This window comes from Electrona antarctica (assembly GCF_951216825.1).
Source record: "Electrona antarctica genome assembly, chromosome: 16".
NCBI lineage: Eukaryota > Metazoa > Chordata > Actinopteri > Myctophiformes > Myctophidae > Electrona > Electrona antarctica.
The window spans coordinates 38,646,372-38,664,837 of record NC_136797.1 but is presented as its reverse complement, the minus strand read 5'-3'; the positions used below and the strand labels follow the sequence as shown (position 1 = coordinate 38,664,837).

Below are 18,466 nucleotides of genomic sequence, written 5' to 3'. Positions count from 1 at the left end.
CAACAACCGCCGCTGCAGTGCAGAGAGGCAAGCAGCAACCCCGCCGCTAGCCAACTATATTAAACTACATCACACACACCATAAAACACAAGGAAAACATGGACGATATTAGCAGGTAAATAATACGCAACAACACACCCACACACTTCACCACGAGCACGAATGCAGCTGCGTTCCCGGCGAAGCACGTCATTACGTGTGGAATTAATTATCTTCTTCTTATCAATGTCACTGCATGCACAGCTCGCGCTACTGCAGGGCTAGCTTCACGAAGAGCTAACTGAGCTAACTTATAGATATGAATTGTGTATAGTTGTGGATGGTAGCTATATAATACCAGTGCTTTTTTATCATTAAATAACAGCTTGTTGTAATAACGTCCGGGCTGTGCATCCCAGTTGGGACGGGCTGTGCGCATCAGCGCTGGCGTGAAGACGCATATGTTATCTTTTAGTAAAACCTTATCTTGTTTATACTTATGGCTTGTGTTGGTATGTCTCTGTTATTTTACTTGTTTAAATACAATCTAGAATAGATGATGTGTGCCAGGCAGCCACTGAGCCACACAAAGGTGTGTGTGTGTGTGTGTGTGTGTGTGTGTGTGTGTGTGTGTGAGCAACACGCACCCTCCTCATCAATGTAGACAGGACTGCAGAGAGAGCAGTTGGGTTGGTACCTGCCTTCCCTTCCCTAGAGACTACTGTACTACTATATAACACTAACCAATATGCAGCACCAGCCAGTAACACTACAACTGTTATGTATAACTAGTGCTGCATCTTGTTAGTGTTAACTAGTCAGTTAGTAACTACTGCATGTTACCAACTAGTGCTGCATCTTGTTGGTTAGTGTTAACTATAACTACTGAATGTTACCAACTAGTGCTGCATCTTGGTTAGTGTTAACTACCGAATGTTACCAACTAGTGCTGCATCTTGGTTAGTGTTGTTAGCTAGTGAATGTTATTGGTTAGTGTTAACTGATGCATCTCGGTTAGTTTGTAACTACCAGAGCCATAGAGTAAGACAGAGTTACGACAACTCCGTTCACTTCATGGGGCCAGTCCAATGGCAATGGCGGCTCTTCTACATATACTTCTATTGGCGAATAGGGACACCTTAAGTTTACGGAATGCATTGGAGTCTACTATGGGCTCGCACGAGTACATGAACCATGTGGCCGGGCTGTTTTCTGCCCCCTCAATGTCGCAACTCTGTCTATACTCTATGGCTCTGGTAACTACTAAGTAGTTAGTACTAGTATAGTAACTAGTATCAACCATCCATAATTGCCTCATTGAGGATTCTTCAGTGCTAGACTAGATGTTAGGTCAGGAAGTTTATGATAAGCATTACGGCCACACAGCCAACTCAAGGTACGGCCACTGAGCCGACTTGGGGACCCAACACAAGGACAACACAAGAGATGGTCACGGCCACACAGCCAACTCAAGGTACGGCCACGGAGCCGACTTGTGGACCCAACGCAGCTCCTCCAAGGAAAACAAACAAATGAACGGAGCTGAACGTGAATCCCCCCCACCGCCCACCCCTTTTTTCCCCTCACTGTATATGTTTCTTTTCCCTTTTTACCTCCTTTATGATTTCCTGTTCTGTCCTTTGTCTATATAGAAGTGTCTATTTGTACGTCTCTAAATGTTTTTGATGAATTGAACATTGTGGACCCTATTGGAAACAAGTGTAATGCTTAATTGGGTCATCCACTCACAGTTAACAGCCTTTGTATTGAGTTTGTGCTTGAAATGTACTGTAATTCTGCAAACTGTTAATACATTTTTCAATCAATCAATCAATTATTTATTTATTTACTTACCAGGAACAGAACAGTGCACATTACTCAACATGTCAGTTTTCACATTCATGTAAATGAGCCAGAGTTAGCCAAAAGCACATTTTCATCAGTAGTCCCTGAGCACAGGCTGTTAAAAGTGGTGATATAACTACTACCAATACAAAACATAGACCTATCAATACAATACAAGACGTAAGTGAACATAGTACAGTACAGGACAGGACAAAGAACAATGGTATAATATGAAAGATTGGGTTTACAAGTTTGTTTTGCTTTAAGACATCTCTTAAGGTTGAATTTGAAAGTCAAGTAGTTGGTGGTCTCTCTTAATTCGGTAGGAAGACTATTCCAGTGATGGGATCATGGGAAGCTTAACAGACATTGACATTATGTTGTCTTTAGGGGTGTCAATATTATTAAACAATCGTCTGATCGCAATTATTTGAGATAATCGCAATTATTTTGTCATAATCGTTACGGTTTCCATGTTGAAAGTTGTTCATACATTAAAAAAAAATCACACCCGTGTGAACTGAGTGGTGCAAGGTCTTATATAGCCTGATCAGCTGTGGTCTGACGTAATGTCAGTGACCATAGTAACCATGCTCATTCTTTTGAGGGACAGGTACACAAACACACACACACAGGTACTAACAAAGCCAGTTGTTGGAGTGGTTTGCACCACTCAAAAAGAAGAAATAGCAGATCTACATTGCTTACAACTCGTCACTTTGTGATGCGTTTTTAGATCAGTAATTTCTTGGTATATTTCAGTTATTTGTCATATCTGCCCTGTGTACCTTTTTTATCACGAAGCCTAAAGGTGGCCTTACACTAGCCGATTTTTTTCAATCTGAAATCTGATAGCACCACACACTACAGGATAATCGGAGCGGGGCAGAGCAAATATCAAACATTCTTGATGTTGATCGGGCCGATCGCGCTTTGAGCGGCCCCGAGCAGATCGATTGAGTCGGGCACCCCCCGAGCGTCAAAAAATGCCCGATTATCGGCTAGTGTAAGGCCACCTTAAAAGGCAAACAGAAATCTATTTTTTATTAATAAAGTTCCAATTTCCAATGCCAAAAACACAATGAAATTGTTAATTGCAATTATTTGTGACAATTAATCATCAACTTAAATGTGTAATCGTGACAGCCCTAGTTGTCTTCATTCAGTAATGTCATGATGACTCATTACATAATAGTGAATTAGCTGTCATGTAGGACACTTGATGATGGACACTATAGCCCCCAGAGGCTAGGGTCGGGATCTTCAATCTGGGTTCCCAGATTAAAGTTTTCCTTCCTTGTGCCCTTTTTGAGGGCCGCTATGCCCTCCAATGCATGGCTTTCAGAAATTATGTCATAGGCTAGCCAAGTCTGTGGACTTTTAATGTTTGTTTAGAGCCTTATTATTAATCCCCCGTCACCAACCAAGTCTATGGGTTAATGTTTGTTTAGGGTTAAATTATGATGTAATTCGTGCCAGCCAAGTCTATGGACTTTAATGTTTGTTCTAGGGCAGTAAATAACAATGTAAGACGTCGTCTGTCTGATATAAATTCATCTTGTAATAAATCACGGATATGAGAACATCATCCCAAAAATCTGGCCGCCCGTCACTTGACACAAGTGTGATTTTATTTTTTGTACTACAGGTGTCCGAGTGATCTTCTCTCCATGGGCCCTTAAGCATGTCCACAGATGACAGTATCTCTGAGGATGTGTCCAGCTCGGTGGGGGCCTTGAGCCACTGCCACGTCGGTCCTAACGGAGATGGGGGTAAGGAGAGCGAGACCTCTCTGGTGTCCTCGGAGGGGACATCGGCCTCTGGGCTCGCTGGGCCAGAGGACGGACACATCCCGACCTCACGGACACCTGTAGACGCGCTGGACATCAGGCCGCTGGACATCACGCCAGCATGCAACAAGATCAGGTACCATACAGCAGGGGTGCCCACCCTTTTTTGACTTGAGAACCACTTTTAAAATGACTAGCTCAACCAGATCTACCAACCCAAACATGTATTACCCCATTGCTGAAATTACTTTGAAAATGTACCTGAGGGGGATTTGGAATAGCGGTGCTGGCGTTACATATAAGACAAACACACTTGGATTGGAATGGGAAATTGAGGGGAACATTTACACGGTATTAGGGGTGCACGATTATGAAATTATGACCGATTTCCGATTATTTGCAGAGTCATATCTGCCGATACCGATTCTGACCGATTCCTATATTACGGATTGTGCTGCCTTCAAACATTACAAAGACACAAAACAAAAGCGACACTCTTGAAGACAAAGTATTACATCATGGAATTGCCTACTGTAGAAACCGTGAAGTGAGCTGACAGGCCCTTCTTGATGTTGATATCAAATCAATCAAGTCACCTTAATTCAAGTGGCAGATGCCAAAAATGTAGGGGTTTTTTTTTTGGGGGGGGGGGGGGGGGGGCATGTCAGTTTATAACCCAGTGCTTCTCAAACCTTTTAATGACAAGGATCATTTATTTGGCCGCGTGGACCTACATTTGAAAATTCTAAATTATTTAGAATAATTTTCAAAATAGCAGATGTGCAAACTTGCAGTGTGGCACGAAGTGACACGCTGTGAGCTTGGAAGTCAAAATGATTGTGATGCTATCTTAACTACTTTTGCTGGGGACCCCCCACCCCTCCTGTTACTGTTATTTCTCAGGATTCAAATTCAAATACGGCAAAAGTAGCAGATCTACAAGCTCGAAATGTGTTTCGAGACATTTCGAGCTTGTAGATCTGCTACTTTTGGTGCTTTTGTGTGACACTGATCATGTATTGTAGGGTGTTAATTTACGAGAACCCCCCCCCCCCCCAAAAAAATGTAGATAAGAGGTTTCTGCCTGACAGCAACAAACTATGTAACATGTCTATTTTGTGAAGAGACTTGGTGTGTATACAAAAAAACAACGCACCAAGTGCAAGCGACATTGATAAATTCCAAATATTATCAAAGTATTCTGAGGCCCCACTGGACTTGTGTCAAAGCATCCTAGGGTGCCACGTCACCTACTTTGAGAAACCCTGCTCTACACGTCACACAGACCTATCTGAAATATAGCATAAAAAAACAAAAACATTCCTTGCCGGCTGGAACATTGTGTTCAATACCAACTGCAGTCCTCTAGACTCTAGAGCGTGGAACAAGCCTTAAAATGTGCCAGAGTTGGATGTCTTCAGTCCAAAATGAAATGGGCCAATGGCTCTGTAACTGGGCAATGAAGGCAAAGACGTTGGAGTGCCATGTCATTTGGTTCCAAAGTACTTAATTTTACATACAGTACATCATACATACACGTATGTATGATGCTTAGCGCAAATAGCCAGTCTACAAGCTCACAGCGTGCCGAATCACAATGTGTTGTGAGCTTGTAGAAAGTTTATCTGCGCTATTTCTTTAAAAATAAATCTTTCAGAAAATCAAAAACATGTTCCAAAATGGACCTGGGGGAATCAATTAATCTCACAATATTCTGTTCCAGGGACTCCCAGAAGCAAAGATTTGAGTTAGAAGTTTTCTCTTTAAAGACTTTTTTCAAAAATAGCAGATCTGATCTACAAGCTCATAGTGTGGCACAAAGTAACTCGTTATGAGTTTGGTGGCTAAAATCTAAAATGACACAGATGCTTTTCCGGTTTTAATGGGTTTAACCCATTCAGGCCTGACGTCGAAATTTAAAAAAAAAAAGTTTTCTAAATCATGACAATTTTCGGAAAGAAAAAGGCACATTTTAACGATTTTTCAAAAATAGCAGACCTACAAGCTCATAGCGCGCCACTCGGTGGCGCGCTATGAGCTTGTAGATCTGCTATTTTTCAATAGCTAAATTATAACATAATGTTTAAAACACCAAAAGGGGTTCCCGCCCAAAATGGGTTAATGGTTAATGTGGTTAAACGCTAACGTGACATGGATGCGTTCCAGGTCTCAATGGGTTAATCAGAGGCATGTGTGCAGACTGCAGACAACATTTGAGCTGAACATTGCAACCTTCTTGCCCATCTTGTCAACAACAGAGACAAAAACCTATTCCTTCCCCACTGATGACAGCCCTGTGGGCTTTTGCTCACTATACTCATTCTCCCGCAGTTTGTTAATACCAACCACTGGAGAATGAATGCATTCATCATGGATATGCTAGCCCTCTGTCTGCGATTTCCTTTTCAATTCAAGTACATCAAAACCTGGAGATTGAGATTGAAGAGATTGTTTTTGGTACACCACCAGAGATACACAGATCCCCCATTACTATTCATGGTGAACCGATCAACCAGGTATGTTCGTACAAATACCTAGGAGTAGTAATTGGACCATCTGTTGTCATGTAAAGATCAGATTGATTCAGTGTGTAAGAAAACAAAGCAAAGAATCTACTTCCTTCGCTGTCTAAGATCCTTCGGTGCTAGTAAACGGATTCTTCTTTTGTTCTTCACTTCTGTTATTATGAGTGTTCTTCAGTACTGTAGTACCACCTGGTATGGATGTTTGTCTGCAGCCCTAAAGTCACAACTGCTGCAACAACTGAACATTTGTTCAAAGATTGTTGGATAACCACTTCAGAAACCTTATACATCCACGTATGATAACAGCATCCTAAGGTTAAGCAAGGAATATCACCTCTAATACTAAGCATGTGTTGTATGGAGAATATAGGTTGCTACCTTCAGGAAGGAGATATAGTGTACCAGCATACAATAAGGTCAGACTAAAGAGGTCCTTTGTCCACCAGTCGACTTTGAGGCTTAATCAGGAGTTGTAGTAGCCACGGGGTAATCTTGGCGGTGGACATTGCTCTTGTCTTCATGTCTTTATGTATGTAAATTGTCTTGTTCTTTGTGTTATGTCAAATAATGTGTGTATATGTGTTCTGCATACTTGGCTGCTCGGTCGCAAGACAAATTTCAGTGTGAACTGACAATAAAGTACTATATCATATATCATATGAGCATAAAACATAACATTACATCACAATCGGTCGTCTTTGGTTACGTCTTAACTACACTTTCACTGTCTCTCTAATGAATAATATCCCATTGTATTATGCTTCTGGCTATTGTTTCTAACACGGAATCTTGTACATCTGTGTTATTGTTTGAGGTTTGGTCATATGACTTAGAACGACCTGAGGCCGATTCTTACAAATCGTCTCTGTCGGGTAGAAACTCCAAAACTGTTACTTATCAGGATTCATATTCAGGGCACCTAGGCTGCTAAAGCCTGACAGCGTGTCGCGGGTTCGATTCCCGATCCCGACGACCTTTGCTGTGTGTCACTCCCCATCTCTCTCTCCCCATTTCCTGTCAGTCTCCTGTACAAAAAAAAATAGAAAAGAAAATGAAGATAAGAGGCCTGACAGCGAAAATGAAATGCCTTCTAAAACAGTTTTAGTCAAATCCAGATCAGTTTTCAGAAAATGTATGTACACAGTAGCTAAGATCTAAAATGAATGCTTTCAGGTCTGAATGATTTAAACCATGTGATATTGTACATAACCACACTAAAATACAGTTTATGGCTGTCTTTGTTAGGAGGCTCTGTCTAAGCACCGACGAGGCATTTGAACAGGGGAAAAACCTTCCGTTCATCAATCCCAGTCCTTTGGAGACCCTGAGGGTGCTGGTGCAGGAGATCCAGAGCAGTGGAGAGACGGACCCCGAGATCTGGAAGGACTGTGAGGTGAGAACCTTTTTTTATTATAGAGATGGCTCAATAATATGTCGCACTGTTCTTGTGAGATTATAAGAGCATGTTCAGTCAGGCCTTTTGATGGATTTGATTGCCGTAGCCATTGATCTCATGTAATTGCATTTGCATGCCTCATCTCTCTCCCTCTCTCCCTCTCTCTCTCTGCTATCACGTTTTGTTTGTCATGTGGATCACAGCTGAAAGCACAAACATTGTAAATTTGTTTGTACATTGTTAACACACAGTACCACACTTAAAGCTGATGGTTTAATGTTCAGGAGACAGTATTCTTGGAACACTGATATACAGTGCTACCAGCAATGTGGTTGATATCACTTGGTTACATCCATTGATGTAAACACATTCCAGTCCAAAGTCTTACTTGTTGTGAGCTTGTATATCTGCTATTTTCAAAGAATCTTAAAAAGCTTTGCCAATAATGTCCAAAATAGCACCATGGTTAATGTGATTAAAGTTGTGCATGTACAGTTGTACACCAAGATATTACAGCTCTCCAACAGTGGGAATGATGGAGTGTAAAATGGTTTATATATAGTATAGTCTGGTGTAAACCCAGTAGAGGTGCTCCGATCAGGTTTTTTGGAACCGATCCTGATCACCGATTGTTTTTCTCACGATTGGCCGGTACCGATCTTGTGCGTAAGGGGAAAATTGGAATATTTCCAAAATTAATATATGTCAAAACTGTTCCTGTGTGTGTGTGTGGTGAGGAAGGGGAGAATGTTTAGGCCCGTCACAAAGATGCAAAACGACTTGATACTATATATCTGATTGACCTTTATAACACTTAAGTGGTATAAAATCACCGATCACCAATATACCGTAGTCATTTGGAGTGAAAATCGGGCGATCACCGATGGGTGGCTGATCAATCGGAGCACCTCTAACACCCACCACTAAGTTCAAATAGCGACAGATCTCCACTTGAGTAGGATCATTCTCAGTTGGAAAAATGCTTGCGTGGATATTCACTATTATTGTGGTCACATGACAGTGGCGGACACGCCACAGATGTTCCATTGGATTCAGCTCAGGCCACATACACTTGGCCAGGTCATAGTTTTCATGTTTCTTCTTCCATAGAAACTCTTGTGTCATTTCGGCGGTATGTTTGGATCGTTGTCATGCTTCTGTCATGCTTCTGGAGAATGGGAGTCATCTTGTCAGCCGGTATTTTGGTAAGGCACATGGAGATCGTCTCTGTCGGGTGGAAACCAACCAAAACGATGACTTTTCAGGATTCGAATTCAGAAATGGCAAAAGTAGCAGATCGACAAGCTCAAAATGCATCGCTTCACGCCGCTTTTCAAGCTTGTATTTCTGCTACATTTGATGCCTTTGTGTGACGCTGTAGTATGATCAAGTAGGGCAGGGGTTCTCAACCCGTGGGTCGCGACCCCTCGGGGGGGTCGCCAAATTATTTTAGGGGGTCCCCAAATTATTTTCAAAAAAAAAAAAAGATTTTGTTTTTGAATTTCTTTTTCACGATTTTTCAAAAATAGCAGACCTACAAGCTCGTAGCGCGCCACTCGGTGGCGCGCTATGAGCTTGTAGATCTGCTATTTTTAAATAGCTAAATTATAACAATGCTTAAAACACCAAAAGGGGTTCCCGCCCAAAATGGTTTAAGGTTATTGTAGCAGTCAATTTATATTGGGGGTCGGGAGGGGGCAAAGCATTTTCGGGGGTCCCCGGCCAAAAACGTTGAGAACCCCTGAAGTAGGCCAGTAGGGCATTCATTTACAAACAAAACAACTTAAAATATGGAGATAAGAGGTTTCTGCCCGACAGCAACGATATATTATAGATAGACCTTCATTGATCCATTCAGTTGCATGGCAGCACCCCAGTACGACATACAGGGCAGATACCGTTGGGAGTAGAGTGATGCATATAAGCTTCAAGAGTCAGTGTGAGTAGTGTTTCCCGTAAGGCACCGGTTGAAAAATTGCAGGAACAATATAGAAAAATCACCAGAAATGAAAAAAGATTAATAATAATAATAACACTCAACTCTTACCTTCTCTAATAACAACCTAAAACATGAACCTTGGTTGAAAAATAAAACAAAGTAACAAGAAAGGAGTAAATGGGTAGTAATGGGGCGGCAGTGGCTCAGGGGTAGAGTGGCCGGTAGAGCAGCCAGATGTTCTATCCCAGGCTCCCCTTGAGTTAGTGTCGAAGTGTCCTTGAGCAAGACTCTGAACCCCCTAATTGCTCCTGATGTGCAGGTTGGTGCCTTGCATGGTTTCCTCCACCATCGGTGTGTGAATTTGTGTGTGAATGGGTGAATGCAATGTAATCTATGTAAAGCGCTTTGGTTAAGTGCTATAAATGTAATTTACCATAACGCACAGGAAGTATACGGTAAATAAGATACGCCCAAAGGAGATTTAAGGTCGGGCATGGTCATCTGCACATGGACCGACCAGGATTTGCATAATGATGTGCATGATGTATGAGCTACATCCACAGGCTTTCACGGTGCCATCTATAAATGTCATCTCCCTAACCGTAACGCATCTTTGCACTCATCATGCTGCCCTGTGTCGTCACGCTCTCACCTCCCTGCTTCGCTGCCCAGATCATTTTCTTTTTGTATGTCAGATTTCTCTCTATTTCTCACATACTGCATTGTCACAACATCATGTATTGTACACTTCCCGATGCATAATTGACAATGTCGACCGAAACCTGGTATTTTTCCTCGAACAGGGCCGATGGTTGCATCTCTTTCAGCTGGTCGAGAAGCAATACCACGAGCAAATCCTTGCTCAGCAAGAACAATACCAGTGTCAAATTCAGGTCAGTCTGCTTGCTAACAGCTTAATCTTAGTCATGCCATGTTGTTGGTAATTACTTAGTGGACAATATTCATGTGTATTAAACAAACCAACAACAACATGGAATGCTTGTTTTACAGCTGATTCAAGACGAAATTAAAGCCTTGGTTCAACTCCAGAATCGCCAGGGCAGTGGCCAGCCGACCCCTGTCAATGCCGCCCTCATCCCCAGTGACCCTTCTCCCCCTGAGGACTTGACCAGTGCCCCTGCCCGCTACCCTTTGACCTCCCCCTCGCCTCCTCCGCCCGATAGAGCGCCGGAGACCTCGAACTCGGCGGTTCCCGGCACCGAGGAGCGTTTGGCCACGGTCAGGAGCAGCGGCTATGGGACCCTGTCTGTGTGGGAGTCGGGCCTGGGCCAGACGCTGTCTCCCGGGGACGTGCACGAGGTCAGTCCCAGGAAGGGGAAGCACCCCGAGTGGACCTGCGGCCTCCAGGAAGAGCTCCCAGAGGTCACTGGGAGGATACACCAGCAGAGCTTTTCTAACGAGACGACTCCAGGAACTGGAGAATCGTGCCCGTTGTCCAGCCAGCAGAGAGACTCTAGGTAGGTCTTTAGTTTAGCCACTTTCAACCCAAATTAAAATGTGTTTGCTAAAGAGCCGGGGGAAACCCCTGTTACTGAACACTACTGCAATTATTAATATCAGAATATAGAGCTTTAGATTTTTAACCAAAATCTATTCGCTTTTACACACAAATATCACTTTTAATTGGTTAAATCATGTATTCTCTTTTCAACGGGACCTGATCTATTCTGTTCCTGCCTGGCAGTGCCAACCAGCCTTTGACCTCCTGGGCCCAGAGGCAGAAGCTGAGGCTGAAGAAGGGCAGGGCAGGGCAGACGTCACCCCAGGTGTGTGACTACTACCAGGAGCCCCTGAGCCCAAGGGAACCACACAGACACACAGTCGCACTGGACCAGGTACACTGCAACTCACTAGCAACTAACTGGCTGCACTCGTGTGTTGATTTTGACAGCAACATTTTGATTTAGTTTTAGTCATAGTCTTTTGAATACAATTTCATGTAGTTTTTCCATGTCATTTTAGTCATCTGAAAAAAATCTTGTTTTAAAAGCAACTGCCCACAGCCCTCTTATGAGAAAAATTGGTGGTATTTTATCATGAACATTAGTGAGGACCTATTATATGAATATAAGTTGAAAAGTGGTGAAGTGGTCCTTTAAACAGTATCTTTTCTATTAATATGTTATGGATTAATTTTAATGTGCATTTTGAGACATTTAACTATTTTTTGCAGCACCCCCCTGTATTAAGTAACTCTTGTTGAATGTATAGGTTATTTTTGTGAAGTCTCACCCAGTCATGTCTTATTGGCTTGCAGAATCAACTGACTGGGCTTTCTTCTAACGTGTTTCCCCTGAGGAGGAGTGACAGCCTGCTGTCTGAGGTGTCAGGTAATGACACACTGACAGAGAAAAGACTGGACTGATATTAATGTTGTCCTAATGGGAACATGTAATGACCAGAAGAGGGTGCTATCGCACACAAGGCTTGCAATTCATTTTCACCCAGCATTCTAGTAGACACAGTTTAAAAGATTATTTTCAAAGATTGTGAAAAATAGTCTACAAGCTCACAACGCACCGCATCGTGGTGCGTCGTTGTGAGCTTTTAGATCAGCTATTTTCACAGTACGACCAAGTCGTACGATGAACTACAGATTGTAAAACTTATTTTTTCTTTCTCCTCTCAAAACGAATATCCCAAAACCTACAGAATATAAACATTCAGAATCAGAACAAACTTTCAGAAAACATCTAGTTCATAATGATTTGTGATTAAACTCATCCGAGATTTTTGCCAAATTGACATGCCAGGTTTAAGCAATGGCTTCCTTTTGCCACCATTCCATAGAGGCCAGATTTGTTCAGCGGTCTGGAAATTGTTGACTGAAGCACATTTTCTCCTGCCTCAGCCGATCTACAGCAGTGTATCAGTTACATTTCTTCTGGACAAAGAAACTTGAGCCTAATTTACTCCCTGTAGTTTATGACGAAATAAAAGTTCAATGCTTTGATATTTGGGGCCTTATCTTGTGTGGCGCCTTATCCCTTATGACTAATCTTGTTTTTTTGTATTTTGAAAAACATTTTAAAATGTTGAAAATGGCCAATCTACAAGCTCATAATAACGTGTAGATGTAGATCGATTATTTCACTAGTGTGGTTGCCAGTGGGCAACGAGACTATAGTAATTGCCCGACTTTATTTATTTATTCCTTATAAACTTTATCTGTTACCTGTGACGTCATTTGGGTCAATACATTATCACCATACATCATCATCATACTGTACTTAGTGAGCTACTCGAGGGAAAGTGCAACCACACTTCCCAAAATTGTGAATTTTTGAAGTTTAAAATCTTTTTCAAAATATAAAGACATTCCTAATAAGACCCTTATGCCTTATTAGGCATTTATTTTAATATTTTGAATCGCACAAGATAGGACCCTTTTTGGTAAAACATTCTACATATCTTAGGAAACTTGTTTTAGGCTAAATGATGCTAAAATGTGTTTAATTTGTTCCCAGGCCTGACGTATTGGCGTCTGAATGAGAACGAGATCTATCGTCCCCTTCCGGATAGCTTTGACAGCGGCGCGTACCTCCTTTTGCAGGAGGTGTCCATGAGTCTGGTAGGTGTAAATAATGGAAACCTACTACTAGTATTATTCATGTGTTCTCTGAGAGAACTGTGTATTTTGATTATGCCATATACTGCATGTCTTAAATTGATAACCGTGATGTCATCGAAATCCAAGAACTCTGTGTTTTCTTTCTCGTAATTGAGGTGATATGAGGTGAGGGACGATATTAGGAGCTCAATAAAAACTTATCGCAACATCCCGGTTATCATATTAGCGCTTCTGACGCTAGAGAAGGTGATCGGCGGTGGCTCAAAAATGGCCGATTACTTCTCCCAGTTCACGGAGCCGGCCCATGGGGTCTTCTTCGTGGCCTTTTTCGGCCATTCTGTTGGCACTGCTGCCACCACTGCACCGGTGTCAATGGTGGCATGGAATCGGTTAATTACATCAAACAAGCCACAGAACAGAAAAGGAACAACAATTGATTGCTACTTGCCTGTCAAACCGTCGAGTGAAATAGATGGACGTGTCGTTTACAAAGCCTTAAATGCTGGTGTCATATCTCCCACAGACTCCACCTCAAGAGCCTCGGCTGTCTCTGAGACAGATCTACGAGAACAAGCAGAAACCAGAGCCTAAGCACACTGACTGGGACGGCTCCGGCACATCCAGTCCTTTGTCACCGCAGGTAATGCACACCAGAGAGTATTAAACCACAGATTACCAATGTTTTGACTGATATTTTGTAAAAAAAAAAAAGAAAAAAGAAAGACATGAGAAAGAAAAAAAGGAAACATTTTCTATTTTATTTAACCACTTACTGAAATCCTTTCGAAAATAGCCAGATCAAACTCAAAACAAGCATTAACTTTATTACATTTTTGAAAACATTTTGCCCAAAACAGGTTGAAAGTGGTTAAAAATCGGGACACATCAGCCGCATAATTGCCTGACGTCATTCAAAAAGTAAAATAATGTCTGATATATCAGCCAAAGCGATATATCGTTCTCATTATACATAATTACACACACGTACATACAGTGAATGGACTCTTTATAGTCTTAGGCAGAATAGCTCTCATAACTTGCACATGTTTCTTTTTGTTTGCATTGCAGCAGGCGTTAACTCTGGACCCTGCCGTTCACATGCGCCAGTCAGAGCGAACCTCCGGCGTCACTTCTCCCTCCAACATCAGCAGCCCCTCCTTCCCCGCCCAGGCGGCTCATCACCTCTACCCGAAGCACGGGGCCCCCGGGACCCCTGTCAGCCCCGACAGCGTGGTAGAGTGCAGCGCCAACAACCCCGGAGACACGGACTGCTCCTCCAACATGTCCAGCTTCTCCCCTATCAAGGTTTTAAAATAGCTTTGGATTTTCCATTTGTTTTGATTAGTGTTAGTTCGTTTTGAATGTTTTCTTTTTTTCTAATTCATTTAGTTATTAGTAGTTTTTGTTTTTGGAAATGCTATTTAGTTTTAGTTTTGGTTTTAGTGTTTTTTTTATACTTTGGGTTATTTGTCAGGTGCAGGATTGAATAGGTAAGTATTGTGTAATAAAAACGTAAACGATAGCATTTGGAAATGTATTCAGTTACGGATCCGATGGTAATTCTGACGACATGCGGGAACAACGGTCGGACTAGGGCTCGAACATGCGTTGCTCCCGTGTTTGCGGTTATGGTTAGGTTAGGGTTTGAGGTAGGTTGTCGGTCTAATGACTGTCGGACCAATAACAGTGTCAGAACTAAAGCCTGTACCCTTGTAAACACACAATACAGTTTCAGCTAGTTATCGTTTTGTATTGTAGTTTTTATTTAGTTCATTTAACGAAAATGTGTTTTTAAAAAAAAAATGCTATTTTGTTTTTTATTTAGTTTTAGTTAACTGTATTAACCTTGTCCGCTACCAAGGTGCAGAGCCCCTGGGCACACCCGTCGCAGCAGTCCGCTTCCCGGGACAAGGACCAGACCCCCTGTTCCTTTACGGCCAGGGTCAGCGAGGAGGAGGGCAGTCTCACCAGCACGCTGAAGCTGAAGTCCACCTCTGGCGCCAGTCAGCACGTAGAGAGGTCTTCGCTATCGGGAGATCCTGTTGCCCTTTCTCTGTGAGTGTAATGTAGCAAGCCTCTTATAACCACCTTATGCCATTTGAAAACTTGTGAAACGGGTCATTCTGCATGAAGAGTACTTCCTACAGAAGTACATTTTGATACCAATAGTTTTCTACTTTTACATTGTAAAACAGTTGGGAGGAAACCACCCTACTGCATTATTGAGGTTTTTTATTTTGTTTGCATAAATCAGTGCTATTGAACAGTATGAACACCCTTTACGTCTGTGTGTTGTTTCGAAAATATTGAACCAATGGAAAGTAGTAAAAAAAAACCTTGGACAAAACCTCTTAACTCCATTGGACCCTCAAACTGTCTGCTAAAGCAATTAACTCCACCACCTCTCCCACTCTTATGCAAGTAATTGACAATATATAAGTCACAACACCAACTTTGATGAGGCAGTATTGCTTTGTTTTCAAAATATAACGTTTTCTTAATTTCCTGAAAAATGAACATTTTGGAGTTAGGTGGTTTCTTCCCGACAGCAGAGATATCTACATTGCAGTATGGATACTTTCACTTAAGTAAAATAAGTGACAGAGTGAGTACTTTTTCCACCACTGTCCATTCCTGCAAAAGTCATTTTCTTATCCATCCATCCATCCATCCACCCCCCTCTTTCTCTCTCTGTCTCTCTCTCCTCGTAGGCTGAGGCAGAACCTTAGAGAGAAGCACTACAGACACGTGGATGATCTGAGAGCTTATTATGAGTCTGAGATCCAAACCCTCCGAGAAAAGCTCAACCTCAGAGACCTGCCCCAAGACCTGGAGCAGAGCAACCAGGCCCTCCGAGAAAGGTGTGTCTGTGTGTCTGTTTGTGGGCATGCATTCCTGGCTATAAAGACGTTGTGCGATGGTGGCTAAAAAATAATTGCCGATCTACAAGCTCACAACGTGTCACATTGAGAGCTTGTAGATCAGCTATTTTGGTATGGTGAAGTGTAAATGATCTTTCTCCTTCTAGGTGTGAGCATTTAGAGCGAGCTCTGGCTGAAGCTGCCGGTCATATCAAGGAACTAGAGGGCAAAAATTTCACACTGGAAAAGAAACTGGTAACATTGCTAGATCCTTCTACTATTTTATTTGGGATGTACAAGGCCTGTGGTGTTCTAATCTCTTTGTTATGTAGATAATGATCCGAATGAGTTCTGTTTTGGACAAAATATCACTTTGGATATCCACTATTTTTCAGTCACAGTGCATTTTAACAGCAGCCGGCAGCCAGATGAATTTTCCGGAAGTGCACTATTTGTCTATGCAACTACCGGCGAACGGCAGCGATAGCAGGCGCACAGGCGATAGTCGAAAAGTGGGTGGTGGAATGTCGCCCGAAAAGTTGAAAATAATTCATCTTTTGGGCGACATCGTCCGGCGATAGTGGGCGATTAGGTGATAGCCAATGAAATTCAAGTGTCGCTCGCCGTTGTTCTCCTGCTGTTAAAACGCACTGTAAGTAATTCCTTTGCATTTTTAGGTTAGCCTAAAAGCTAAACAGAAATGACATTTCTATTCATTTGTTCCAGTGTTCAACGACAAAAACGCAAATAAATCGTTAAGCTCAATTATTAGCTTGACAATTAATCGCCATGTAAAATGTCATTAATTGTGACAGCCCCTAAGAGTGGTTTACGTGACGTCTCCTCCTCGCCAGGTGGAATGGCCGGAGCGCTACGCCGTGGCGGTGGCCACGGTTAAATCCCTGCAGCAGCGCCTGGAGGAAAGCAAGCGGTCCGGCGCAGAGAGGGAGGCCTCGGCCGCCCGCCTGGAGAGCCGCGTCCGCCAGCTGGAGGAGGCGGCGCAGGCCGCCTGCCGGTAGGGATGGGACGACGATCGTTGTCACGCTTATCGTGATAAAAAAACCCACTCATAGCAATCGTATCGCAGAGATTTTAATGTATCGTGAAATTGTCTTCCGTCATTGACTAGGATGAATGGGCTTTTGTTGAGCTGCAAATTCTCTGTAAAGTATATGGTATGCTCTTATTTCACTCTACAAAAATCGGTTCGCCACAAATAGCCTATCTTTGGCTAACGTCCCCCCCCCCCCCTGAATAGGGATGCTGGGTGTTCAAGTGCTAAACAAAAGTGCCATTTTGATAATAATTGTAATTATTACAAAAAATTGCCACAATAACCGTAACACCAGGGCTCCACCGGGCGTGTCAGCGTCGCGTCACCGTCACCGTCAGGGAATGTTCCCTTTTTAATCAATGAAGGGTGGCTCCACTGCCCGCGTTGCGTTGCGTTGACGGAGACGCGACGCGTGCATTACAATTGAACCGGTGCGTTTTTTGACGCACGCGACGGAGACGCAACGCGTCCGGTGGAGCCCTGGCGTAACATGTGGTTTTCATGTGGTCCATCCCTTCCTGCAGGGAAGCCCGGGACAAGGAGGTCAGGAGGGAGCGGGAGTACAAGATGCTGCAGGATGTGAGTCTGCTTTGCTGGTCTCCTAATAGTGCTGCACAATTAATCGAAAAAAGATCACAATCTAGATTCAGACACCTATGAGATCTCATTTCTAAATTTGAGCAAGACTGGTGCAAAACTAGTGAGCTATCTCGCCATTGACATTTCTAGGTAAAATATATCTTAAAAAGGTATATGAGGAGGTTTCCACCACGTAGCAACCATCTTCTTAGACATCATTTAAAATAAATAAAGATGGATACGGTGTAATGTTAACTTTAGTTAAGTTTAGCGGCAACCATACTCCAAAATGTGGAAACATTTGGACATTCCCAAACGATTATGAAAGAAGGTACCTATAAATATTTGAAGTGGAAAAAGTGCAGTTGGGACTATTTAAGCCTGTATCCCTTTCTTATAGGCCATTATAACTTAAAACTAAGTTTGAATAAAATATCTGCTTTTCTTTTCTCAGCTGCTGGGGGAGTATGACTCTCTGAAGAAAGTCCATGTGGGGGTTAAGGTAACTATTCTATAATTTATTGCGACTGCAGGTCGCATTTACTATGAAAACGTACATTTCCCGTCAGTCAGTCAGTTAGTTAGTTAGTTAGTCACCCCCAGGCATGGCCATATACAGTATGGTCATTCCTGTTCTGACATTCCATATGTTGATCCTTCCCCATCCATCCTTCCTCTTCGATGTCTGATACCTGTCCGTTTTAAACTCTAGACGGGCCTGCTCCAAAGTTATTAGTGCAGCCGCGCCCGGCAGCCGGCGAAAACTAGAGTTCTTAACAGGCCCGAAAATTAAGGCCCGGCCCTACCTAGGCTCTCATCAAACCCTGTACACTCAAGATACTGCCCCCGCTGCCACACTTAGATCTCCATATGGAGCTGACCTGTTCTGACATAAGGGTTTGAGGT

General features: G+C 42.7%; 1 protein-coding gene across 5 annotated transcripts in view; it reads left to right on the top strand.

Annotated features, from left to right (window-relative positions):
* Positions 1–18,466, top strand: part of mphosph9 (M-phase phosphoprotein 9) — a 31,940-nt gene continuing 13,474 nt past the window's right edge. For 2 of the 5 annotated variants that reach the window (XM_079524896.1, XM_079524894.1), the window contains exons 1-16: positions 1–115; positions 3,473–3,750; positions 7,385–7,532; positions 10,278–10,367; positions 10,486–10,952; positions 11,180–11,330; positions 11,732–11,825; positions 12,963–13,066; positions 13,590–13,706; positions 14,135–14,371; positions 14,928–15,121; positions 15,778–15,927; positions 16,095–16,182; positions 16,782–16,942; positions 17,506–17,560; positions 18,015–18,062. In XM_079524896.1, the coding sequence (XP_079381022.1) occupies positions 3,509–3,750; positions 7,385–7,532; positions 10,278–10,367; positions 10,486–10,952; positions 11,180–11,330; positions 11,732–11,825; positions 12,963–13,066; positions 13,590–13,706; positions 14,135–14,371; positions 14,928–15,121; positions 15,778–15,927; positions 16,095–16,182; positions 16,782–16,942; positions 17,506–17,560; positions 18,015–18,062 (2,346 nt within the window). In that variant the 5' untranslated portion in view covers positions 1–115; positions 3,473–3,508. The remainder of the gene's footprint in view (positions 116–3,472; positions 3,751–7,384; positions 7,533–10,277; positions 10,368–10,485; positions 10,953–11,179; positions 11,331–11,731; positions 11,826–12,962; positions 13,067–13,589; positions 13,707–14,134; positions 14,372–14,927; positions 15,122–15,777; positions 15,928–16,094; positions 16,183–16,781; positions 16,943–17,505; positions 17,561–18,014; positions 18,063–18,466) is intronic. The other 3 variants (XM_079524898.1, XM_079524895.1, XM_079524897.1) reach the window with 3 other exon arrangements.